The following is a 23,719-nucleotide window of genomic DNA, read 5'->3' on the forward strand; positions in this document are numbered from 1 at the left end:
TGTGATAAGACGTGCGCAGCTTACGACCGCTTGTGGGCATACACAGAACTATCATCATGGCAACCTTGACAGAGCTGCAAGACCGCTGGAAGTACCTGTTTCAGGAATATCTCCCCTGCCTGGCCAAGGCAAAGGATCCGGTGCAGCCTCACTGGCCCGTCCATCTGGACCATTGCTTCGGACGTATTGTGCTTGACAATGCTGTCGGGATCGACAAGCCGTGGACTGAGGTCCTCAAGTCGCCTGCAATCAGAAACATGAATCAATCGCAATTGCAGAAGGTCATATCTCTCGCGGAGGCGATCTGTTCCGGGGAAGCGAATCTGGTCAAACTGGATGAGAATAGTCTACAACTTCGTGGCAAGAAAGGCAAGAAGCGAAAGGCCGATGAGTCGGTCGCACCGAAGGTCGAGGGGAAGAAGAAGAAGACGACGAAATTGCAGAAGTCTGTTCAGACCGTGTCGGCTTACTTCCTACCATCAACAAAGCCACTTTCCAAAGGCGTCAAGCAGGAGCACGAGAAGACGGCCACTGAGACTATCGATGCTGCAGCTGACAACACTGGTGAAGCTTTCGACATGGAAGCTCAGCTGAAAAGAATAGACAATTCCGACATTACAGCATTTCGCAAACGGACGCTGTCTTTGCTTTGCAAGATCCCGCGAGGACGATACAGCACATACGGCGCCATGTCTGACTGGATCAGCGCGAACTCCCACAAGACATGTGCTCGTGCCGTCGGCAATGCAATGCGAAACAATCCATTTGCTCCTGAAGTGCCGTGCCACAGGATCCTCGCGGGGGACGGCACTTTGGGCGGCTTCAAGGGCTCATGGGGCGAGGAAGGCAAGTACGCCAAGCATAAGCATGAGTTGTTGCATGCTGAAGGCGTACGATTCGATTCCAAGGGCAAGGTCAAAGGTCCACCTTTCCGAGACTTCAAGTGAAGGATTGCAAACGCGGCCGCACGATCCTGCGGAGTCCTACAACATGCTGGGTTATTCGCTCGGTCCCATGTCGAGCGCGCAAGCACATGCCCCAAAGAGAAGCAATGCACGGCATTTACATGTGCCTGATCAGTCTTCCCCAGGCTTACAGCCCAGGTCTTTCTGCTAACCACTGCCGGCTTGACTGCGGCTCCACGTTCATAGCTCTCCACAGTTGCCACAAGATGCGGAGAACGCGGAGTCCATCACTTCTGGACAACATCGCTTGCTGCTCCCGACCATACCAAGACAATTGGCCTTCGTATCCGCCATCTGTTTGGGAAGTAATACCACGAAGCCAAGACCGGTAGTAGCGGAGAGAACTGCCTTTTCGACTGGCTTGGCCACGCGCGCGCTGCGAATTGCTCCTTTCAGCGGCACCGGATAAGAGCGTACGCTGCCCTGCGGATGAACGATTAGAGAGTCTACCACACTCCACTGTCTATTCATCATCTTCATGTTGTGGCTGCATTCATATCACTCCTCCAACCAAGACTGCTGACCTTTGAGGGTGGCCATGGGGCCCTGTCGATGGTAGGTATCCCTCCTCTCCTGATCTGAGCTCCCACTACCTCCCCTCTCCATACCACAATGGCAGCAACAGTACAGAGTGCCCCGGTACCAGCACATGAGCTCGTCTACGAGCCAGAACAGCTACCCAAGCTGCGATCGAACTATGGAAAGTACCTCGACAACGATACCGTCGGCTGGATGCGTACCACGCCGATCGATACACCTCTCGAGGACATGCGCCGTCGCTTCGACGAAGAAGGCTACATTTTCGTGAAGAACGTCATGCCCCGCGAGGATGTCCTCGACATGCGCGAAGCATACTTTGAGCACATGGCACCCACCGGCATCCTCAAGCCCGGCACAACAGCAAGCGAAGGAATCTTCAACCCAGAAGCAGACCCAGTCGCACACCATGGCAACGGCGGCAGAGACCTCCTCGAGGACATCGAGAAAGTCAACAGATTGATCTCCGCGTATACAAACCCCATGTACACGGCGTTCCTCGAACACCCCAAACTCCGCCAATTCGTCCGGGAATTCATGAAATGGGACAAAGACGTCTTAATCAAGCGGACCCTCCTCCGCCACAACGTCCCCAACGGCTTCAGCACAGGAATCCACTACGATAAAATCTTCCTCCGCGCAGGCGAAGCCAACTTCCTCACAGCCTGGGTTCCCATCGGCGACTGCACAGCCCAAGGAGGCGGCCTGATGTATCTGGAGAACAGCACAGATATCGGCCTGGCGATGGAGCAGGACTTCAATGATCGTGCAGCAGCGGCGGGTTTCTCGAAGGAGGAGATTATCAATAGGTTCAATGTGAACATGGCGAAGGATGGTCAGTTGAGCCATGATGCTGGCGAGTTGACGGAAGAGATTGAGAGTGGGATTCATGGCGGCGAGAGGAGGAAGAGGAGGTGGTTGGTTGGGGATTATGAGGCTGGTGATGTGGTGTTTCATAATCCTTATATGATCCATGGTGCGGTTAAGAATGATGATGCGCAGGGGCGAACACGGTCGTCGACAAACCTGCGCTTTTACGAGGAGGGGAGTAAATTGGATGAGAGGTGGATGAGGAGTGTTTGGACTCCTGGTGATGGCTTGTAGGGTCTTAGTCGCATTGCCTTCGTCCATCATTTTGATTACCAACAACCTTGGCTTGGGTATCTCTTTACTGTGTCCGAGTCTCTATCTACTCTTGTTTTGCGCCTTGTATCAATTGCCTTCGACCTTTATCGCACGATCTTCCGCATGCTCCCTGGTGGAGGTGCTCGATCTTTTGATCGATCTTCTCTGCCGCTGCTTTCTTGCCTTGACTTGCGCTTAGCAACTCGAGGAGGCATGGGGCCTAGTAGTAGCGTTTTGATGCGGATGTATAGATCGTCAATGGCACGGAATGGCCAGAGTGTTGAGGAAAGCAACAGTTTCATCGGCCAAGCAATCATGTTGCTGACCGTTTCCAACAGCGTTACGATAGCACCTTTGTTCTGTGAATGCTGCGCGGCGACAGCGGCAAGACTCAATGCCTCTTGCAGCCGTGCCTCCAAGGACTGCAAACGCTGCTCCATGACTTGTGCAAGTGTGATGGAGCGCTTTTCGTATCGCCGAACCGCTCGCTCAAGGCCATCGAATCGAGGTTCATAGCGTTTCTGAATCTCCTTTGAGAGGTCGCTCACATCTGCCTTTTGTGCAGTGGTTGGGGTGCCATTGGTTTGCGCTGATAGCTTCTCCTCGAGGTCTGCAATCCTACTGGACAAACTTGTGATTGCACTCTTCTCCTCCAGGGCAGATGAGAACGGGTCGTCAATCCCAGTCACGGTGCGCTGAAGATGAAGAGTACGACTGGCGGCCAATCGCACCAGTTGCCGCACGGGTCGAATCTCGGCGGCCAGTAGGAAGATGCAGAGGTTGTAGTCGGAGACCAGCCCAGTCGAAGGTCGCGATAGCTGGGCGCGGATAACATGAAGCAGGTACGCAGCTCCAACGGGAAAGAGGAAAGTAGCACCCAGCGCCAGTAATTCCTGCCGTCTCAGCTCCGCGACTGCCTCTTCGCGCTTGCGATTGTTATGTGGCTCAGCTTGTGACTTGCCATCGGCATGGCCATTTTGTGAAGACCCTGGAGATCCGCCTGCGGACGAACCAGTCCCGATAGCTATTTCGTCCTCGATGTCTGGCCCCACGTCTTGCCGTAGCGTTTGAGCTGAGTAGTACCAATCCCACGGCAGTCTTATGCTCCAGTTCATGAATATGGCTGCCAGCCCAAGCAATAGCACATCCGTCACAAAGGCCGACCCATTCTTGAACACCAGCCCGCCCAGCGCAGGCAGTATGGCGAACGCCAGAGGCGACGAGTGCCAGTGTGTGAGCTCGTTGTCTTCATCGTGATCTTTTCTGCTACCGGTCTTTGGGCTTACAATCTCGCTCAGGTCCTCGAAACTCGAATAGGATATGAGCGAAGAGCGTCTTCGGAGCAGAGGGTCGGGCCTCGGGGATGGCGAGGTACCTTGATGGCTGGAGGTGCGTTGCGATAGACGCTGTCGCGCGGCTGCAGACTGTGGGAGGGCAGAAGTACTGCCTGTCGTCGCTGTCCTCGAAGGCAAATCGGGAGGTCTTGTTGTGCTGGTCATGGCGATGACGTGCGGCGATTGCGAGTCGTGTTTCGATTTAACGGCTTGAGACAGAGGGACATTCTCTTGCACTTCCCCTATCACACTGGACGAAAGAGTGAGCGGTGGCGCACCAGCGCATCACCTTTGTGTGGGACGGCAATAGGAGGCACGACTTGTTGCTCGTATCACATGCCAGCAAGAGTGCGTGTACATGCGTTGTTCCTACCTGTGCCTGTGCCTGGCCTGCGCCATGATCGACAGCGGGAGTGGAGTCCCGGATCTCGGTCGTGGCTCCTCAGGACCGGGTCATTCGCTCGTCCCAGCTGCAGCTTCATCTCACTCTCCATATCGCATTGGCCAAAAAGCGGGTGCATCAGGAAGATAGGCAGCGACTGGATGTTTCCAACATGCTTTCACATGCCTCCCAGCTACACGTGCTGCAGCCGCCACGATCCGCACTCCGCGACCAATTGACAACCTCTCCCAGCTCATGGGTTAAGCCTGCTTGTCTGGACTCCACGTCCCCGAATCGGGCAGCAGGAACACTGGACAATGCCGACGACGACCAGCATCGGCTTTTGAAGGTAGCATGGATCAGTTGCAAAGTTTTGAGAGTCTGTCAAAGTGCAACGAACGCTCCTATTACATGATGATAACAAGCAGCAAGATTTCACAGCATGAGATGACAGTCTTTTGGCTCGGTCGCTGCGCTTCCCAGGACGAGCACTACAGCGAATAGTCTACAGATTGCAGCCTATTCCATTATGCCCAAGACTCAACAGTCTGAGCGCGACAGGTCGCCTTGACCTCCATAGCCACGGAAAAGCTACATTTGGTGCCACTGGAGTGCTGGGACCACGGTCTTCATATTCGAGAGATGTATCTCCACCGAAAGCTCGGACTCAGGATGGGATACCGCAGTGATCGGATCGCTGTTCTGCTCCGCTGTGGAACTCAGCATGCCGGACTCCCACGTCGTCATGATGAAGGTGTCTGCAGCTCGCATACTCTATGTCTCACTGGGCAGTAGGCAGTGCGAATCGACATCATGGCTAACGAGATAATACGGAAGATGCTCTCAATTAACTGCCAGCAGATCAGCTATAGCGAAGCTCATGTGGTTCTCCGAGCAGCATGGCGCCTGCAGTCAATCACTGATTTGACAAACGTGGCATGTCGAAAACGAGCCAATGGAGGATACATCTGGTTTAGTCAAGACAATAACACCAATCTGGCATGGCCTAAGACTCGTGTTGAACTTGGCAAGACGACACTGATCCTTCAACAAGACCTGGCGTACATCATGATCTTGAAGCGATCTTAGCAAACCGGACCTACCTAATATGACCATTATTCTGGCAGCGCCGTCCTCGTCCAGCAGGCGATCGTGGCGCAGTAGCATCAATGTGGCAACCGTATTCTCAACAGTGGCGTAGTATGCCGATTGATGAGCCTTCGAAGTTCGGTATTGCGTTCAGTTGGCTCCCTTACGAGCCTGGCAAAGCAAGGAGTACTATGTTGTTGGCTTGCATGCTGCTATCGTGAGTTGTGGCCAGTGGTATCGCAAGAAGAGCCATGAGGTCGGTCACATGCGACAGCTGGAGCTTATCCTAGTCGACCATGTGCAGCTCGCTAGGAGGTCACCCGATTGTCGCGTGTAGCGCCATGGCCAACTGCCTTGCGTCTGTTCTGCGCCTTGCATGACGGTGAATCCAACACATAGACACCGCCTTGCTGTTTACGAGACCACAGCATGCGTCTCATGTGTGTCTGCGCGTAACAAAGAGATCATTCCTGAGTGGAGAGGTGGAAGAGTTCCGACTGCACGGAGCACACACGGCCCCCGGCACTTCAAGCCAAGACCGCTCTAAGCCGTTTCCATCCCATATCTCGTCGACGCCCAGTTCTCCCCAAACACCACTCCAGCCCTACCCCAGACATTCGCCTTACTATGTATCAGTGACAAACCACTGCTGAGAGGTCATGCGCTCTCATAGTACATTTCGACCTCAAAGTATCTCCGGGTCATCAGATCTTGCTGAACGCCACCACAATGGACAAAGAACAAAAACAATCATGATGCCGCCCAGACAAGGCGCAACGGGCTTTGCTATGCAGCAAGCACCTTGGCGGCCGCTGCACGCCACCGTCAAAGGCATAGCTGTGGATCTTGCCTAGAAGATGCCAGGAAGAGCCACCCATTCCGCTCCACCCTTGTCCCAGGCACGTGTTGTCTTCCCCTCTGTGGCTACCTCCACCTCCCCCAGCTCTTAAAGATCTACGGGTGCCACAATCCCGTGCTTTGTTTGATCTCTAACTACCTTCAGTACTCGCTGAAAGGCTTCTTCTGGCAATTGAATGGCAAAACCTCTTGCTTCTTCCAACCACGTCGATGTCGAGACGCAACACTCGGCAGCGCAACATGGCGGAGGCCTACCAGCCACAGATGACGGCGGCAATGTCGACGACCCGCCGCCTATACCGAACGGTGTTGCCAGCGCAGCCTCATCTACGGACTCTGTTCTCCTGAACGACAAGTCCAAAGGTGGAGCTCGCACTCGCAACACCACAACTACAAACTCATCTTTCATCACTATCGAGGAGACGAATAGTGACAACATCCATGCTCATGCACACACTCTGTCTGCCAGTAGTGTGGCGAACATTCTTGCAACAGATGCCCAGTATGTTGAACATGCTTTCGAGTACTTCGGCTGTTACTAATGCCCCTCAGGAATGGTTTGACGGCCAACGAGGTGACTCACCGTCGTGAGCGCTATGGATCCAACAAGCTAGAAAGCTCTGGTGGCATCGTCTGGTGGAGGATTCTCCTTAGACAAGTCTCGAACAGCTTGACCCTAGTTCTGGTGATAGCCATGGCACTCAGTTTCGGGACTCAAGACTGGATTGAAGGCGGTGTCATCACAGCGGTCATCTTCCTCAACATCGTCGTCGGCTTCTTCCAGGACTATCGCGCCGAACAGACCATCGCCTCTCTTCTGGCCATGGCGGCGCCTGAATGCAAGGTCATCCGCGACAATGGCAACCTCACGAACATCAAGGCAGAGGATCTGGTCCCTGGCGACCTTGTTCAGTTGGTGACGGGCGACATCGTGGCTGCTGATCTCCGTCTTGTCAACAGCGTCAACCTTGCCAGCGACGAAGCTCTCCTCACCGGTGAATCGAAGCCTTCTGTCAAGGACGCCGACTACATCTCCGATAAGATCGATGCCCCTGTCGGCGATCGGACCAACATTGCCTACTCGTCGACCACATTGACACGTGGTCGCGGAGCTGGTATCGTCATTGCTAGTGGTATGAACACCGAAATTGGCAAGATCGCTGTCCTGTTGCGGGACAAGCCTCCTTCAAAGGAAGGTCCATGGCTTGTCAGATGCGGCAACAGAGTCCTGCGCGGTATCAAGAACGCTCTTGGTCTCGTGGGCACGCCTCTCCAGGTCAAGCTTTCTTGGTTCGCCCTGTTCCTCTTCGCCTTGGCCATACTCCTCGCCATCATTGTCTTCTCGGTGAACCTCTGGGACATTGACGATGAGACCTTGATCTACGGTATCTGTGTGGCAGTTGCTGTTATCCCTGAATCTCTGATCGCTGTGTTGACCATCACCATGGCTGTAGGCTCAAAGGCTATGGCACGAGGTAACGTCATCGTGAGAAGGATGGGTGCGCTCGAGGCAATTGGTGGCGTCACCAACATCTGTTCCGACAAGACAGGAACATTGACCCAGGGTAAGATGCTTGCCAGAAAGGCAATGCTTCCCGGTGGTCGCTTTATCAGTGTAGAGAACGAGACACACCCCCTCGATCCCACTACAGGTGAGCTGAAGCTGGATGGGAAGCCGCTTGCTCTAGAGCAGATTTGGCCAGAGCTCGAATTGCATCGCTTCTTTCAGATCATCGCGCTGTGCAACGTGTCTACTGTCAAGGCGCCTCACGACGAAGAAGCCCAATGGACAGCCACGGGAGAACCCACCGAGATAGCTCTCTCTGTCATGGCACTGCGAGCTGGTTGCGGCAAGCAGGATACTATTCACCGCGAAGGCCTTCGACTGCTTACAGAGCACTCTTTCGACTCGGCTGTAAAACGAATGTCAGCCGTGTACGCTAGCGACCCGAATGGGGAGCTGACCTGCTTCACCAAGGGCGCCACTGAATTCCTCCTGCCTCTGATGAGGGTCAACGAGGCAACATCGAAAGCTATCCTGGCACAGGCAGACGCCATGGCCTCTGAAGGTCTGCGTGTTCTTTGCCTTGCATACCGAACCTTGAACCCAGACGAGGACAGCAAGATCATGGATCGCGAACACGTGGAGCAAGACCTCATGTTTGCCGGCCTGGTCGGTATCTACGATCCCCCTCGTCTCGAATCTGCTGGCGCCATCAAGCAATGTCAACGAGCAGGGATTACCGTTCACATGCTTACTGGCGACCACCTCAAGACAGCTACTACCATCGCCCGGGAGATCGGTATCTTGGCACCGCACGTTACTGGATCTTCCTCTGCCGACGCGGTGATGACTGCCTCTGTCTTCGACAAGATGTCTGATCAAGATCTGGATAACATGGCTTCTCTCCCATTGGTCCTCGCACGTTGCAGTCCTACCACAAAGCTGCGTATGCTTGACGCTTTGCACCGCAGAGGCAAGTATTGTGTGATGACTGGAGACGGAGTGAACGACTCGCCAGCTTTGAAGGGTGCCGATGTGGGCGTCGCCATGGGCCTCAACGGCAGCGATGTTAGCAAACAAGCCGCAGATCTGGTCCTTACCGACGACAACTTCGCATCCATCGTCTCAGCTATCCGCGAAGGCCGTCGTCTCTTCGATAACATCCGGAAATTCTTGCTGCACTTGCTCATCTCGAACATCGCTCAAGTCATTCTACTCCTCATCGGCCTGGCCTTCAAAGACAACAACGATGTCTCCGTCTTCCCACTATCACCACTCGAGATCCTCTTCGCCAACCTGGTCTCCTCTTCCTTCCTCGCCATCGGCTTGGGTCTCGAAGAAGCATCAGCAGATGTAATGACCCGCCCACCACACTCACTCAAGGCAGGCGTCTTCACCAAAGAGCTCATCATCGACAAATTCATCTACGGAACCTGTATGGGCTGTCTATGCCTCGCAAGCTTCTGCATCGTCGCATTCGGCGTCGGCGACGGCAACTTAGGCGACGACTGTAACCACAACCACAACGACACCTGCGACCTCCCATACCGTGCTCGCGGTACAGCTTACGCTATTCTCACCGTCTTGCTCTCCGTCATGGCATGGGAGGCGAAGCATTTGGATCTCAGTCTGTTCAACATGTACCCGAACGAGGACTCGCGCAAGGGACTCTCCTTCTTCTCCACCGTCACCAAGAATCGCTTCCTGTTCTGGGCGGTCATGGCTGGTCTGGTCACGCCGTTCCCGGTTATCTATATCCCTGTCGTCAACCGCATTGTGTTCCGCCACCTGCCGTTGACGTGGGAGTGGGGTCTGGTGGCTGGTAGTATTGTTGTTTTCATCTCGCTTGTTGAGAGCTGGAAGGCTATCAAGCGTAGGATGAAGGCGAAGAAGGCGCGCAAGAACCCTATCGAGGTTAACAACTTTGACAATGATAAGTCTCAGGTTTAGGTCTGAGGTTTCAATGTCAGCACGCACAAAGTCTAGCAGTGATCCAACATCGATGGCGGACAGATTTGCTTTTCGGTCACTCTTTTGGCGGGGGATGGTATCTTGGTTTGGTCACTCCTTTGGCATCACGGTTTGGAGAAGGCGCAGGGGAACGCTCTTTAGTAACGATCAACGAGTAGCTTGGGATCAACACCTGGTAGATTCAGCAAGTACATAGCTTCAGAAAATGCTTTCAACAGCGAACAAATGCTTCATGCCTCACTGTCCTTGACACTCTTCTTTGTACGCGGGTTACTGCTCAACCCTTTGCGACCTTGTTCCATGGCATCTTCTTCATGGCACGCTTCGCTGTATCGTTTGCAGACGACTTGGATTTCTTTCCAGCGACCTTCCACTCATCCTTCGTCGCCTCTGATGATGATCCTGCTGCAGCATCGCTCTCGTAAGGTGGGGGTGGATCAGCTACGGAAGCGACATGTGGTGACGCCGCTGGCTGGTCCTGCAGCAAGGTGGCTTTCTCATCTAGCAATGTGGACTCTGGCCCATTCTCGGGCCCTTCCGAAATCTGTTTGACTTCCTTTTCTTCAGACGGCAGAGGTATTTCACTTCGCGTCTCCTCTCCAGGCTCATCAACCTTCTCTGCTTGTGAGTCGGTTCGCTTCTGCTCTTCAGCTTCAGCCTGCTTCTCAGCCGCGTGTTGCAGTTGACGCTTTTCTCTCTCCCTTTCTTGCTTACGCCTTCTCTTCTCAATCAGCATCAGCTTCTTGAACTCCGGCTGTAGGTACTTAAGCTCTCCATTGTTGCGAATAGCTAACGCCTTCAAGATCTGCGAGCGGTAGTCCTTCGTGAAATGCGAGTCCTGGAACCTCTTCTGTGCGGAAAGGAGACCTGGCTTGCGAACCGAGTAGCCACGCAATGATCTAGAATCCTCGATCCAGCTCTTCTTGACTTGCGGCCGCAGGTCAGTCCACATATCAGAGGCGATAGATTGTGCATAATCATCTGGCTCGTCGATCTCTAGATCCTCACATACTATTGGTAACGCATGGAAGAGGAAGAAATCTTTGCCTTTTCCACCCTCGTCCTTGGGCTGTGGCTCGATGCTTGTTGGTACACCGAAGTCGCGGACCTTCACAGGCTCCTCCCATTTAGCGAGCGGCACCGTTTTTGCGATGGGATTGTTGACAGGTATGGAGCCCTCTTGCGGTGCTTTGGGCACAGGTCCATTGGCGATATGACCTTTGCGAATCGCTGCAGAACTCGCGGCCTTCTTAGGTCGGTTTTCGACTGCGCCGGACAACGTCACAGGCTTGCCTTTTGGAGGCTTTCCTCCTCTCGTTGCCTGTGATGCAAATCGCTTGGCCTCCTCAAGCTGAGCAGTGCTGAAGGTATGTAAATTGCTCGTGGATCGCGTGTCTGTGCTAGTCGTAGTCTTGATGCTCCTGTTGTCTGACAAGTCAACGGCATCTTCTGTGGTGGTGGCCTTGACAGACTTCCCACTAGGCATGGGCGGCTGCTCCCTTTCAGGCTGCGGTGACTCATTGTTGCTGCCTGGCTTGATCATGCTCACGACTCGTTGCTTCGGCACTGGCGGTACCTTACGAGATCGATCCTCTGCAAATCTGATCAGAAGAGGGTCGCGACCATTGATAATTCTTTTTCCGTTCATCTGACGCTTTGCAGCGACGGCACTCTCAAGATTCACAAAGTGGACGAAGCCACAGGCCTTCTTAGGCATTACCTTCGCAGATTCGACCTTTCCAAACTTCGCAAATGTCGCTTTCAGTAGATGTACTGTGGTGGTGTTCCGCAGGCTGCCAACCCACAAGACCTTGCTGGGATTCCCTGCTGAATCTACATCCGTGGGCTCAGGAGCTGATTGTCTCACTGCAGGCGCTTCACTCGAGGCATGTGGCGCTATGCCCTGCGGGTGGGCAGCAGCGTCTCTGTCGGCCTGCTCCTGACTCTCTTCGGCCCAATCCAAGGATTGTGCGATCCAGGCTGGCACGGTAGACGCAGCGGAGGTTACTTCTGATATCAAGCCGGGCTCACTGGCAGCTTCTGCTGCATCATCTGGCTTGCTGGGCTCGGGATGGCTGTCTGCGATGGCTTCAGAAACCATGACTGCATCTCCCCTCGCGTCGCCTGCTGGGTTCTTCTCTTCGCTACCAACTTCTGCTGATGGCAACGACACTGTGCTCGTTGCCGGCGTCTCGAGATCCAAAAGTTCATGACTTGTGTCGCAGTTCTGTAAATCCCGAAGCTCACGATCAGAAAAGGCGCCACTGCTATCGCTGCCATCGTCCGACGGCACTTTCAGAACATCGGGGGCTGGTACTGTGGCACTCATCCTGTCAGCAGCTGTTGGAGCTGATCGTGCCTCGTCATTTGAATCTCGTGTGGTCTCCTCATCGACTCGGTGGACAATTGGCTCAACAGCATCCAGCTCATCGAGATCTTCCTCGGTCAATACAGTGTCTGCGATGCTCGCTGTATCTGCGATGGAGATATTGTCACTCATCAATGAGCGCTTGTACTCGACGACTGCGATCCTCGTCCGTTCTTCGTGGTCTCTGGCCAAGCTAGTGGAGCCATCGGTCAGGAGGAAATCCTCGCGATCTCGAACCAGTTTCGCTGTCGCCGCCCGCTCAGTCCAGAAGATCTTGTTCCTGTCAGAGAGACCATCCCAAATGCCCATGGCCATGCCTCTGATCGGCTCGTCCGGCGTAAGGAGCCCAGCATCGTGGCATATTGCGTGCAATGCGTGGTGAGTGAAGAGGTGTTGGCCAAAGGTCTCAGGCAGCTCGTCCTCCTTATCTATGAAAACTGCTGATATTTCAGGCCTATCAGTGACCAGAGTATTCAACGGTACAGCCATTGAACTGTCCTCGAACTCAGACGTCGCCGAGACCTATCGAAAGAGTCGTGTTTGCTGCATCAATGATTCCTCACCGTCACTCCACGCGGCCCAAAGTGGTGCTGGTACCTGCGTTTGATGGCGATCAATTATGAGATCACTGTCATGCTGGCACCTCAGAAGCAATATCGCTGCCATTAACAAGAATGCGCGGTATCGCCATAGCAATGGGTGTGCTCCGGAGACCCTTGACGGAACGGCGTCCACGCAGCAAAAAAGCTTCTCAAGACGCGTTCGCGTCGCGCCTGCTTTGGGAACATTTCTCTCTGTCGCTGTTAACATCTACTTCGTTCGATTTAGATGGATACATAGGCTAATAGCCGGTTGATGCTAGCAGGCTATTGTCCTCTCACCGAACACGATGCTGTACACCAAAGATCGCACGAGCATGGGCCAAGCGCGAAGAAGCAATGTGTCCACGCGTTCGACACAAGAGCCACCGCTAGACCACGAGATATCCACAGTACCGCTGCGTGTCGAACATTGCATCCTTCCCACACGACCTCCACTTGCCTCGCAATGGAAATATGCATATGTCAGCATCAGGCGAAGAGATCTGCATCAAGATTTGCCAAGAACTGCCATGTTAGCCACTACGGCTACCAAGATGCTGCTTACTTCGCAGCGTAACATGCTACATTCTCTTTGCCGATGGCGTAGCCTATAGTCAGTGCTATAGCTTACTGTTTGCCTTACAGTTACAGCCCATCTACTGCTTGGGCTCATGGAGCAATCTCCTACCAGCTGCCACGATGCGCCTTGATCGAACCATAGCATCTGGCATTGGAGCCGCGTCCCTGCTCAACCAACAGGTCTTCGCCACAAACTTCCTTGACCACGACAGTCTACTGGCCGGTGTAGAAGATCCCGCTTGGTTTGAAGAGAATGTGCCAATCCTGGATATACCTGAAGAGCAGATTCGAATCGTTTACTACTACAGGTGGCAAACATGGCGGGAGCATCTCTTCTACACTGGACCGCAGTATGGATACTTATCGACAGAGTTCTGAATGCTTTCGCTATAAGTTAGGAGGTATGCTGCTCCGCGTGGAGGCATTGTCGCTGCAGCAGGGCAACATATTAACGAAGGACGATGGCTACGCGACAGGAAACCTGGCCAGGATATTGTCAATTATGATGTTACAATATGTTTACGATCTCACTGGACTGATGTTGGTGATATAGTGGCTCGCTGGACCAGGACAGTTCGAATAGCCTGCTACCGAGGACGTCAACCCGAGTACATATACCTGGATGAAACCCTCATTGTCAATTCACTAGTCTCCGCAGATTGGGAGTACTTTGGGCTTGAGAATGTTGCATACCACGGTCACAACGTCACTGTGTTGTGGGACGAGACTGGCACGCATTATGATCAAGGTGAGTCAATCCAATCGCGAGCGACGACTTCCATACTCAACATACTTCCTCTCGGCCAAGGTCTTCGAGTCTGGGTCAATGATCAATCCGCCGGCAATAGAGCAGACCTAGGCGCTCTCACAATCACTATACCACCACCAAATGTCCAGCCCATTAGCGACCTTGTCAACATCGCCGCCAACAGCCTGAACCTCCTTCAGGGACCACAAGCAAACGCGTCCTTCTCCACGACGATTGGAGGAGATAATTTTACCCACGGCATAGATGGCAGTATCTTCCGCCGCAAATTCAGAACCCTGCTCTGAACGTGCGCTGGACGACATACAGCAGTCCAAACCCCTCAGACTGGTACAGCATCGATCTACGCCGGCTTCAGGCTATGTCGGAGGTGCATGTGTACTTTTATGACGACGATGGAGGAGTTCGGGTACCGACTTCCTATGATCTTCAATGTCTCCCCTCGAACGTGACGAATATGACCGGCACCTGGACCACGATCGCAGACCAACAGATAGATGGCATACTGTCGAACAATGCACGCATTCGAATAACATTTCCCTCAGATCATCACTTCCCAGATTCAAATTGTTGCGCCGAATCGAGGGAATGGGACGGGGTGGGGTTTGTCAGAGGTACAGGTGTGGACACGACCGATCTTCATGATCAGCACTGTTGGTAGCGGAGAGGTGATTGATGCTGGCAACAGCTCATCCATGCTCCAGCTGTCCACGGAGGTGAGCAGCAAGACTCAGCTTTGGGAGTTTTTACCGGCTCCGGGAGGATGGTTGAAGATCAGGAATGTCGGTAGCGGCCAGCTCATGATGGTCTCGAGCGCTTCGCAAGATGCCGGTGCTACAGTGGAGCAGGATGAAGATTATGGTGACGATGGCCAGTTGTGGAGGGTGCAGGATATGGAGGGGAGTGGGCAGTTCTTGATCAGGAACAAGGCAACCGATGTGGTGGCAAGTGTAGATGGGCAGATGGTTGTGCAACAGGCTGCACTGAACGGAAGCACAAGCCAACTGTGGAAGTTGCTTGCTTCTGTGCCGCCTCCTTGATGACAGTCGCCCAGCAAAGGTCTTAGCAAGGTCGCACCTTCCTCGTGATTAGAGCTATGCATAAGTGAAGGTGCCGTTATGCCGCCTCAAGCTTGGACTCCTCAACCGCGCCGTTTGACCCTACACATGTGACCTTCGTTCACTACGCTCTGGACACTGTTATCAACGCGGCCGTCGTCGCAGCCATCCACGAGGCGTACCCAGACCTCGATGAGGCTTGCAAGATTTCCGAGGGCTCGAATGGTATTACTAGGCGCTCTCGTATCATGCCGCGCGTCTAGGCTGGCTCGTGCGATCGTGCGTGAGTTGTGAGAGCACGGCAGCCTCAGCAGGGACTACCATGACGATCGAGTGGAATGAGCGATGAAGTGATTAAGCACCGAGCCAACTCGGACAGTATGAGCTGAACCAGGTTGCGATAGGTGATGACAATGCTCCGGGTGGGCAAGTGGTAGAAAGATCACCATGAGGCAATAATAGCCATGAAATGAAAATGTCAAGTCTCACTCATTACTCCTTGTTTTGCTTGATGTCGTCGTGGTTTGTCGTCTTCGCATGTGCCCGTTTCGATACCACTGTCTTTGACTTAGCTTGATGACAGTGATGCATGAGATCTGATAATGACTTCACGGTTCAGTCACTACTTGCCTAAGATATAGGTTGTGGATGAGCCATAACCCCATGCCTCACACCATCTCGCACCCCATCCCTCTCGCCTATCTTTCCTCAATACGGCCCACACTCCCTCTCCAACCACGTCCGACTCATCTCATCCTCCTCAAAGAACGGCAACGTCTTCTCCAGCACCTCCTTGTGATAATCCGTCAACCAATGCCTCTCCTTGTCCGACAGTAACGTCACATCAATCAGCTTCCTACACATCGGTACCATCGTCACATGCTCGAAGCCGTAGTATGGCTTATCGCCGAAATTGTGCTTCGTCTTGACCTCCTTCACCATGATCACATTCTCAATGCGGATTCCAAAGTTACCATCCTCGTAGTAACCAGGCTCATCACTGATGACGTTTCCGATTGATAGGGGAACTTCTGAGTATTGGATGCGAGTGCCGATGCCGATGGGGCCTTCGTGCACGTTGAGGAAGCTGCCGACGCCGTGGCCCGTACCGTGGCGGTATTCGAGGCCGTATTGCCAGAGGTATTGGCGGGCTAGGGTGTCGAGGGCGAAGCCGGATGTCCCTTTGGGGAAGACAGCTTGTTCGAGGCCGATGTTGCCTTTGAGAACAAGGGTGTAGGCTTCGATCTCGGCGGCTGTGGGTTCACCGAAGTGGAGCGTTCGGGTTGTGTCTGTTGTGCCATCGAGATACTGCGCGCCGGAGTCGCAGAGGTAGACTTTACTAGGATCGATAGTGGAGCAGTTGCCTGGTTCGGGTTTGTAGTGGATTACGGCGGCGTTGGGACCTGTAGAGGAGATGGTGTCGAAGGAGAGGCCGACGAATTTGTCGTGCTTGCTGCGGATTGCTTCGAGCTTGTCGGCGGCTTGTACTTCGTCGAGTTTGGAGCCTTTGTTGACGAGCTCGTTCTCTAGCCAGGCGAAGTATTCGACCAACGCTGCGCCGTCGCGGATGTGACACTTTCTCATGCCTTCGAGCTCGGTGCTGTTCTTGATGGCCTTGGCGTCGCCGATGGGTGATCGAACCTCATCGACCTTGTCTTCGCCGCCTAATGATCGTGACAGTGCCCATGACGCTCTCGTAGAGATGAGGAACTTCTGCTTGGTTGTGTTCGAACTGCCATTTGTGGTAGTTTCAGAGTTCGCCAAAGTTGTGATGTCGGAGAAGATGCTGTCGTAAGGACGTATCGAAATGCCTGCAAGATGTGCCTTTGCGTTGTCTTGTAGCTTGCTCTCGTCGACGTATAGCGTTGCGCTGGTAGGCGTGATGACGGCGTACGAGAAGAAGACCGGGTTGTATGGAATGTCATTCCCGCGAAGGTTGAACAGCCATGCGATCTCGTCAAGCATGCTGACCACGAATGCGGCCGCCTTCTTCTTGTCCAACTCCTTGCGCAGCTCCTCGATCTTCTCTTGGAATTGCTTGCCGGCGTACTCCATACCCAGCACCTTCACCGGCTCACTCGGCCTTGGTGGCTTGTCCTTGCCCCATACTTTGTCGACGAGGTTCTCTGCTATTGCGACCAGCTCTTTGCCGCCCTTCTTCTTGATCTTCTCCGCCAGCTTCCTGCCTTCTGGTGCTGTGATGGTGGTAGGGTCCACGCCGACGGTCTTGCCGTCCTCGGCCTGCTCAATGGTCCACTCTTGCCATGTAGGCGCATCTTGGAGTCCTTGCTTGAGGAGCGTCCAATTGCTGTCGAGCTGATGACTTGCTTGGTTGAAGTATCGTCCGTCTGTTGCTAACGCAGCCTTTTCTCGCCCAATGACAGCCGTTCCGGCGGAACCTGAGAAGCCGCAGATGAACTCGCGGCGGGCGTCGGTGGGGGCTATGTACTCGGACGAGTGTGCATCCTCAGAGGGAACGACTACGCCATGTCAGTCAGCCATCAAGCCTCAATGTGTGGAAATCATACTGTACAGGTCTACCTTGTGCTCCCTCATCAGCTCGCGCAGCCGCGTCAGGCGGTCTGTCGTATCGACCTTGTCCATCTCAGCGGGTCTGTATAGTCGTGAAGCAGCGTGGAAGGTTCGATGTGCAAGAGGCAATGTGCTTGGGCTGCGTGACAACCAGCGAGTGAGGGAAGTGCGCATGAAAGCAGATCGACACCGAAAGACAGTCACATGCACACCAACACGGAAAAACAGTCACATGCACACCAACTCTACAACTGGACTACGTGTAATGCGACATCCTGGTGGCCCAAAGAGGTGACATCGAACCACTGGCGGTATATCTGGTCACGTTTGGTATAACGCATACCTTAGCATGTCGCATGGATCAATAAAACCTGTCGCTGCTGCTGCTGCTGTACCATCTCTGATAGACCAACAGTCCACCAATTGGACACTTCCGTTCTTTCCCGTACCGTAGTACGGTGGCATCGCCGTCGTGGTCATCTTATTGCGACTTTGCTTGATCGGGAAACAGGCCGCACATCCCGCTTCCTCTTCAGACTTTGAAGACAACTCCAAGTGACCGCCATCAACATTCATCAACGCCCACCTCCAGCTTGATGGCACCCAATGGCTCATCAGCCGTGAAGCGGCTCCTCGCAGCTGCCATCCAGGTCCGCTCATACTCAGCCCCAGCAGACCGCGCAATTCCCGCGGCCAAGCAAAAGTACATACCAGTTTCCGGCACATATCCCAAAGGCTTCCTGGCTGGCAGTGCTTTTGCTGGCGTCAAGTCGAGCAACACCAAATATGACGATCTTGCACTCGTCGTATCCGAGGAAGCCTGTCCCGCCGCCGCCGTCTTCACCAAAAATATCTTCAAGGCCGCGCCAGTCATCACCTCAAAGCAGACCTTCTTTGACAGCAAGAAGAATGGGCATGGCCTCGATCGCTTCAGGGGTGTTGTTGTGAACTCAGGCTGCGCGAACGCAGTCACCGGCAAGCTAGGCCTTGAGCATGCCGAAGCAATGGCTCGCACCACCGATCAATGCTTTGGTGACTCTTCCCCCGACGCACCGCCACACACTCTGGTCATGAGTACTGGTGTCATTGGCCAGCGCTTACCTATCGACCGCATCACCAATGCCATCCCGAAACTTCACGAGAATTTAGGAAGCTCCCACGAGCACTGGATGGCCGCAGCCCAGGCCATTTGCACCACTGACACCTTTCCCAAGCTCATTTCAAGGACCTTCACGCTTCCCTCGCACCCGGACACCACCTACAGCATCGCTGGCATGACCAAAGGCGCTGGCATGATTCACCCAAACATGGGCACCCTCCTGGGTATAGTCTGCACGGATGTAAAGGTTGATCCAGAGTCTATGCGAAGTATCTTGCGCCATACAACAAGCAAATCCTTCAACTGCATCTCCATCGACGGCGACACCAGCACCAACGACACCGTAAACTTCTTCGCAAATGGCGCTGCGGCTCCTGCGGGTGCTAGCCCTGTTCGCTATATCCCCAGAAAACAGATGGCAGACGAGAGCACAGCCTCTGCAACTGAACAAGCCGACTTTGAAGCTTTCACCCGCGTCCTGGACAACTTCTTCGTTGATCTGGCCCAGCTAGTGGTCCGCGATGGCGAGGGTGCAACCAAATTTGTCACCATCCGCGTGCGCTCAGACGAGGGCTATGTCCCCGCCAAACGCGCAGCCGTAAGTATCGCTCGCTCTGCCCTGGTAAAGACGGCCTTGTACGGCAAGGATGCGAACTGGGGCAGAATCTTATGTGCTATTGGGTACGCACCAGGCATCATGGGATCCGACACCCTTCCAGTGCATCAGTTTGCGACAAGGGACAGCAAGAGTAGAGATAGCAGTCCCGTGGTCATACCTTCACGCACTAGCGTCAGCTTTATTCCTGCGGACGGCAGTGAGGAGTTGAAACTTTTGGTCAGAGGCGAACCCGAGCAAGTTGATGAGCAGCGAGCGAAGCAGATCTTGGAGCAGGAGGACCTTGAAATTTTGGTGAGGTTGGAGGATGACGGAGCCGAGGCACCTGCAAGGAGGAGGAGGAGATCTGAGGCTGTCTTCTGGACTTGTGACTTTAGTCATGAGTACGTTACCATCAATGGTGACTATAGAACCTAGACTGCACAGCATAGAGTATCCCTGTGGTGGTGTACATGGTGTACCACTGATCCTGCAATCGAGGCTGTACAATTTTGCACACTCTCTAGACTCTCCGGTTATGTAGCGACGCAGCCGACACCTTGTAAGTGTATCTGAAATCGGCGGAGGAGGTTCCTCTCCTCTCTTGCCGCCAAACGAATGCGATGTCGCGCAATGCAACTATCATTTGTGCAAAAGCAGCTTCTTCGTTGGGGAACTCCGCCAGAAACCCAAACCCGGGAGCGAGGACGGTGCCTGGGCGAGGATGAAGCGAACCAAATCGAAAGTTCCCAAGCACTTCTAGCTTCGCCTTCCAGTCCACAATCCCAATGCAGTCTGCAGCATATCCTTGGCAGTATGTTATTTCCTTCTCGACAACAAGTGTGTGTGTGAATTTTAGCTTCTTGAAGATCTTGTCATCTGTTAAGAAGGAGTAGAAGCCTGGGTGGCAGCATCCTCCTGCGGGACCCTCGTTCACGATCTGGATCGATGCAGTAGAGCCTGAATCCACACACTCTTGGTCGATCAGTGCCAACAACGCGCAGACTATGCGGAACTTTGTGGCGTTGGGGTCTTTGACGAGTTAGAGCGTTTATCCTTGTAACTGAGAGCGGCTTCCCAGTAGTTGGACGAAGCTCCTGTCGCTGATAAATGCACATCGACGAATGATTTGGTGCCGGGCTGTGTATACGGCAGAAAAACTGCTCGTGCTTGTTCTTGGTACGACAGCTGAGGTCTAGGTGCGATGTCTAGTGCTGAGAGGTCGTTCCAGTCGTCCGACAACTCGCCGAAGAAGCCCTGCAGTACTTCGTAACTGCTCGCCATAGTCTGAGTCTTGCTGCCACGTCGAGAATCTCGACGCTCGAAGATTGTAAGACGGTGGTCAGAAGCAAGTTTTGTCTGATGTGTGAATTGCGGAACATGGGACAGGTCGAGGAGGCGATTCCAAGTTGACGTTGTTAATGAAGGGCTGGCTCCTACGAGAGACCATTAACCAGACTCTTGCTTCAGCAACGGCTTTATCCTGTCCAACGCAAGATCGATATCTCTGCTCTCCGTCGCAAGACTTCGACCTTTGTACTCGCTGTCTTCGCGCATAGATCGAAGCCATGGCTGTAGTTCTTGCCGGAATTGAACTGCTGAGAGAGGGCCCTTGAGTTCCAGGGTGTCGAAGACTGCGGTATAGAACGATTTATAGCCAAAGAGATCCGCGGGTGGCGTGGTAGCGGCAGCATTGTCGTCAGTCTGATCAGTTTCGCTCGGTGCTGCCAGCTCTGCTTCAGTCATAGCGAGCATAGCGGCGTCTTCTTCGAAGTCGAAGTCGTCCCGCCACTCTAGGCTTCGCTGCATCTCATCCTTCTCCGCTTCTTCTGCCTGTTCCTCTCTTATCGCTTGTACATATGCTTCATTGTACTCTTTCGGCGTATGAGGGTGCTGGTATCGTACGTCAAAGGCTTGTACTGCCTGCTCAGCTACCATATTCCTGCTATCGTGCTCAATCTTGCGGCGCTTCTCTTTCTCGCCCTTCTTGCCCGTAAGCTCACCCGCGGCCGTCAGATCGCGCTTCTTATTCCATTTCCAAAAATTCGTTCTCTGCCCAGTACTGAGCTGCTTGTTGATATGCTCCGGCAGCTTATCATCATCTTGCACCAACGCCAATAGCTCCTGGTTGGTAAACGGTGGCTTCACCATAGTGGGCAGTGTGGTATGAAGACGCTTGACGGTGGACGACGACAATGAGGTGTGTGTTGTGTAGAGAGAGTGTGAGTACGAAAGAGTCGTTCGATAAGTATCGCGAGGTACCACGTGGGAGCTGGCATCGTTCTTTCCCTACCATACGGGAATCTGCTCTTCAGGAGGAAGTCGCGCAGCCCACCTCTCGAATCCAACCTACCTACGAGCAACGCGCTCTCGCCGCATCGATGCCGATGACTGTTTCACTCCCAGTAGAAGTGCATCCTATAGTACGCGCGTGACTTTCGATTTTCGATCCGAGATGCGTACTTGCCGTTGATGTGTTGCTCGCAAGCGTCCAGAACTCTCGAAGTCCACCTCAGCTTGAAGCGCTTTTCCCGACATGCCAACCACAACATATTCACACACACACGCATTCAACAATCGCCCTGCTTCAACTGCCAAGTAGCTCTCAGGCTTCGCTCATATTGGGATGACCAAACAGAGGTTGCTGAAGGGGTGATGGGAGAGCCCGATGCCTTGCTCATATTGGGATGACCAAACAGAGGAGGCGGGAGGTGATGAAGCCTGGAAGCTTCGCTGATATTGGGATGACCAAACAGAGGTAGCACCATAGCGGACTGGGACCATTTGGTTTCGGCGAGCTTGCTCACAGATGAAATCAGGGAGGTGATACTTTCCGGGACAAGCGACACGCCATACACGAAGACGAGAGAGAATGAAGCCACCTCTTCCAAGTGTCTCCAGCGTAAGTCTGGGAGGACGTGGTGTTCATGGATCGGGCAGAATACTAACCACACGCCTGTTAGCACCGCATAGACAACGAAGAGCGCAGCAATACTTATCGACCAGAAGATCTTAGAGCCTTTCAAGCAAGAAAGGAAGCCATCGAGGCAGACATGTCCGCCACAGCCTTCACGATCGAGTTCCGATGACAGCCCCCAACCACCTTCGCGACACCCAGTCCCTGACACTCAGCCACGAGCTGCACACGCCTCGGTATACCAAACGATGACACTTTTGTTCCACACTCGCGAATCGACTCATCGAACGTAACGCCAACTGCCAGCGTACTGCCGAAGAAGTTGTCGAAGACAATGACTCCATAATGAACAGCTTGGTGAAGGGGCAGTAGTAGCGGCAGAGGCAACGTTTCTGAGAAGACGCTAGGTAACATATGATAAGGGTCCAGGGATAGACGATGCTGATTGATCGTTCCACCAAGTCGGCCACCTGCCAAAATCTATGCGAGCAGCTTCAAGGCCAGTAGCAGATACACCACCCGCGAGGTCGGACGAGTCGCTTCGTAGATTCGAACGTTGAAGACAAGACAACAGCTTTGGTCAAGTCCAAGTGTGTACGCGGTGGAACACATAAAGAGCTGGTAGAGGGTCCGCCAGCTGACACCGTCATCCAGTGGCCGGCGCTGTACTGGGGCATATACGGTAGACTCGACCCTAGCAAATGCGAGGCCACACTTCAACGCCAGATGATATCGGACAGGTCGAACGACAACTCCTCCACCACATTGCAGGCGGTCTACCAGCATACACCAAGTCCAGCGACATAAGTTCGAGCGGATCGAGTTGCGCTATTCGTGGCCAACGACTTCCAGCCTACAACAAGATGCGGTATAGGTCGAAACACCTTCGAAAGACGAGGGCGGCAACATGGTACGCAGCTGCGGTGGTAGCAGTCCAGACCTTCTAGCCTCCAGACATCCAGATCCATCAACATCCAGCTCGAGCGGCAGACGGTCCTATCCATCGAGGTCCATTGGCAGCTTCTGACTCCTTCGACTCTCAACATCCTCCACCCTCGTTGCCATTAGCTCACAACCACCTTGTGCTCGACTTTATATCAGCTTATGACGCCTATTAGCTTGCTAGCTTGATACGACAACACCTTGTGCCAGTTACGGCCGCCGCAACACCGCTATCTTGCTCGATGGACTGGCGCTCAACACCTTCGCGACTCCCGCCACGACGCTCACTAGCGACCAACAATCTAGCTCTTGTACTTCCACGCCAAATCCGACTTCCTTCGCTCCAGCTCCACGATTTGCGACATGCGCCGGCCACGAGATGTTGCGAACTACCATCGCCAATAGCGACAGCTTGGTAAGAGTCGGCCTCTGCTTGGTAACGAGTGTGGTACTACGACGCCTTCAAAAGGGCGATAACATTGATGAGTGTGTATGAAGGAAAGAGAATGAGTCCAGC

The 23,719-nt window shown here is 53.7% G+C and overlaps 11 protein-coding genes across 11 annotated transcripts; 6 read left to right on the top strand and 5 right to left on the bottom strand.

Annotated features, from left to right (window-relative positions):
• Nucleotides 1-56: 56 nt before the first annotated feature.
• On the top strand, nucleotides 57-947 carry CLAFUR5_07556 (uncharacterized protein; the record flags this gene model as incomplete). Its single annotated transcript, XM_047906704.1, has 1 exon — nucleotides 57-947. The coding sequence occupies one exon, from the start codon at nucleotides 57-59 to the stop codon at nucleotides 945-947; it is 891 nt and encodes a 296-aa protein (XP_047763500.1).
• Nucleotides 948-1,577: 630 nt separating this feature from the next.
• Nucleotides 1,578-2,606, top strand: CLAFUR5_07557 (uncharacterized protein; the record flags this gene model as incomplete). Its single annotated transcript, XM_047906705.1, has 1 exon — nucleotides 1,578-2,606. One exon carries the CDS (start codon nucleotides 1,578-1,580, stop codon nucleotides 2,604-2,606), a length of 1,029 nt encoding a protein of 342 aa, XP_047763053.1.
• A 125-nt stretch (nucleotides 2,607-2,731) lies between these two features.
• Nucleotides 2,732-4,126, bottom strand: CLAFUR5_07558 (uncharacterized protein; the record flags this gene model as incomplete). Its single annotated transcript, XM_047906706.1, has 1 exon — nucleotides 2,732-4,126. The coding sequence occupies one exon, from the start codon at nucleotides 4,124-4,126 to the stop codon at nucleotides 2,732-2,734; it is 1,395 nt and encodes a 464-aa protein (XP_047762859.1).
• A 2,340-nt stretch (nucleotides 4,127-6,466) lies between these two features.
• Nucleotides 6,467-9,744, top strand: CLAFUR5_07559 (Calcium-transporting ATPase 3; the record flags this gene model as incomplete). The annotated part of the gene is made up of 2 exons (XM_047906707.1): nucleotides 6,467-6,792; nucleotides 6,843-9,744. 2 exons carry the CDS (start codon nucleotides 6,467-6,469, stop codon nucleotides 9,742-9,744), a joined length of 3,228 nt encoding a protein of 1,075 aa, XP_047762858.1.
• A 298-nt stretch (nucleotides 9,745-10,042) lies between these two features.
• CLAFUR5_07560 (uncharacterized protein) lies at nucleotides 10,043-12,622 on the bottom strand (the record flags this gene model as incomplete). Its single annotated transcript, XM_047906708.1, has 1 exon — nucleotides 10,043-12,622. One exon carries the CDS (start codon nucleotides 12,620-12,622, stop codon nucleotides 10,043-10,045), a length of 2,580 nt encoding a protein of 859 aa, XP_047763623.1.
• Nucleotides 12,623-13,413: 791 nt separating this feature from the next.
• CLAFUR5_07561 (uncharacterized protein) lies at nucleotides 13,414-14,346 on the top strand (the record flags this gene model as incomplete). Its single annotated transcript, XM_047906709.1, has 3 exons — nucleotides 13,414-13,643; nucleotides 13,692-14,041; nucleotides 14,102-14,346. 3 exons carry the CDS (start codon nucleotides 13,414-13,416, stop codon nucleotides 14,344-14,346), a joined length of 825 nt encoding a protein of 274 aa, XP_047763624.1.
• A 354-nt stretch (nucleotides 14,347-14,700) lies between these two features.
• Nucleotides 14,701-15,099, top strand: CLAFUR5_07562 (uncharacterized protein; the record flags this gene model as incomplete). Its single annotated transcript, XM_047906710.1, has 1 exon — nucleotides 14,701-15,099. The coding sequence occupies one exon, from the start codon at nucleotides 14,701-14,703 to the stop codon at nucleotides 15,097-15,099; it is 399 nt and encodes a 132-aa protein (XP_047763625.1).
• A 726-nt stretch (nucleotides 15,100-15,825) lies between these two features.
• Nucleotides 15,826-17,823, bottom strand: CLAFUR5_07563 (putative Xaa-Pro aminopeptidase P; the record flags this gene model as incomplete). The annotated part of the gene is made up of 2 exons (XM_047906711.1): nucleotides 15,826-17,597; nucleotides 17,646-17,823. The coding sequence occupies 2 exons, from the start codon at nucleotides 17,821-17,823 to the stop codon at nucleotides 15,826-15,828; spliced, it is 1,950 nt and encodes a 649-aa protein (XP_047763472.1).
• Nucleotides 17,824-18,245: 422 nt separating this feature from the next.
• Nucleotides 18,246-19,781, top strand: CLAFUR5_07564 (Arginine biosynthesis bifunctional protein ArgJ, mitochondrial; the record flags this gene model as incomplete). Its single annotated transcript, XM_047906712.1, has 1 exon — nucleotides 18,246-19,781. The coding sequence occupies one exon, from the start codon at nucleotides 18,246-18,248 to the stop codon at nucleotides 19,779-19,781; it is 1,536 nt and encodes a 511-aa protein (XP_047763634.1).
• A 567-nt stretch (nucleotides 19,782-20,348) lies between these two features.
• Nucleotides 20,349-20,627, bottom strand: CLAFUR5_07565 (uncharacterized protein; the record flags this gene model as incomplete). Its single annotated transcript, XM_047906713.1, has 1 exon — nucleotides 20,349-20,627. One exon carries the CDS (start codon nucleotides 20,625-20,627, stop codon nucleotides 20,349-20,351), a length of 279 nt encoding a protein of 92 aa, XP_047763637.1.
• Nucleotides 20,628-20,792: 165 nt separating this feature from the next.
• Nucleotides 20,793-21,494, bottom strand: CLAFUR5_07566 (uncharacterized protein; the record flags this gene model as incomplete). The annotated part of the gene is made up of 1 exon (XM_047906714.1): nucleotides 20,793-21,494. The coding sequence occupies one exon, from the start codon at nucleotides 21,492-21,494 to the stop codon at nucleotides 20,793-20,795; it is 702 nt and encodes a 233-aa protein (XP_047763473.1).
• Between the last annotated feature and the right edge of the window lie 2,225 nt (nucleotides 21,495-23,719).

The sequence above is a fragment of the Fulvia fulva genome, chromosome 6 (genome assembly GCF_020509005.1).
Source record: "Fulvia fulva chromosome 6, complete sequence".
In the NCBI taxonomy this organism is placed as follows: Eukaryota; Fungi; Ascomycota; class Dothideomycetes; order Mycosphaerellales; family Mycosphaerellaceae; genus Fulvia; species Fulvia fulva.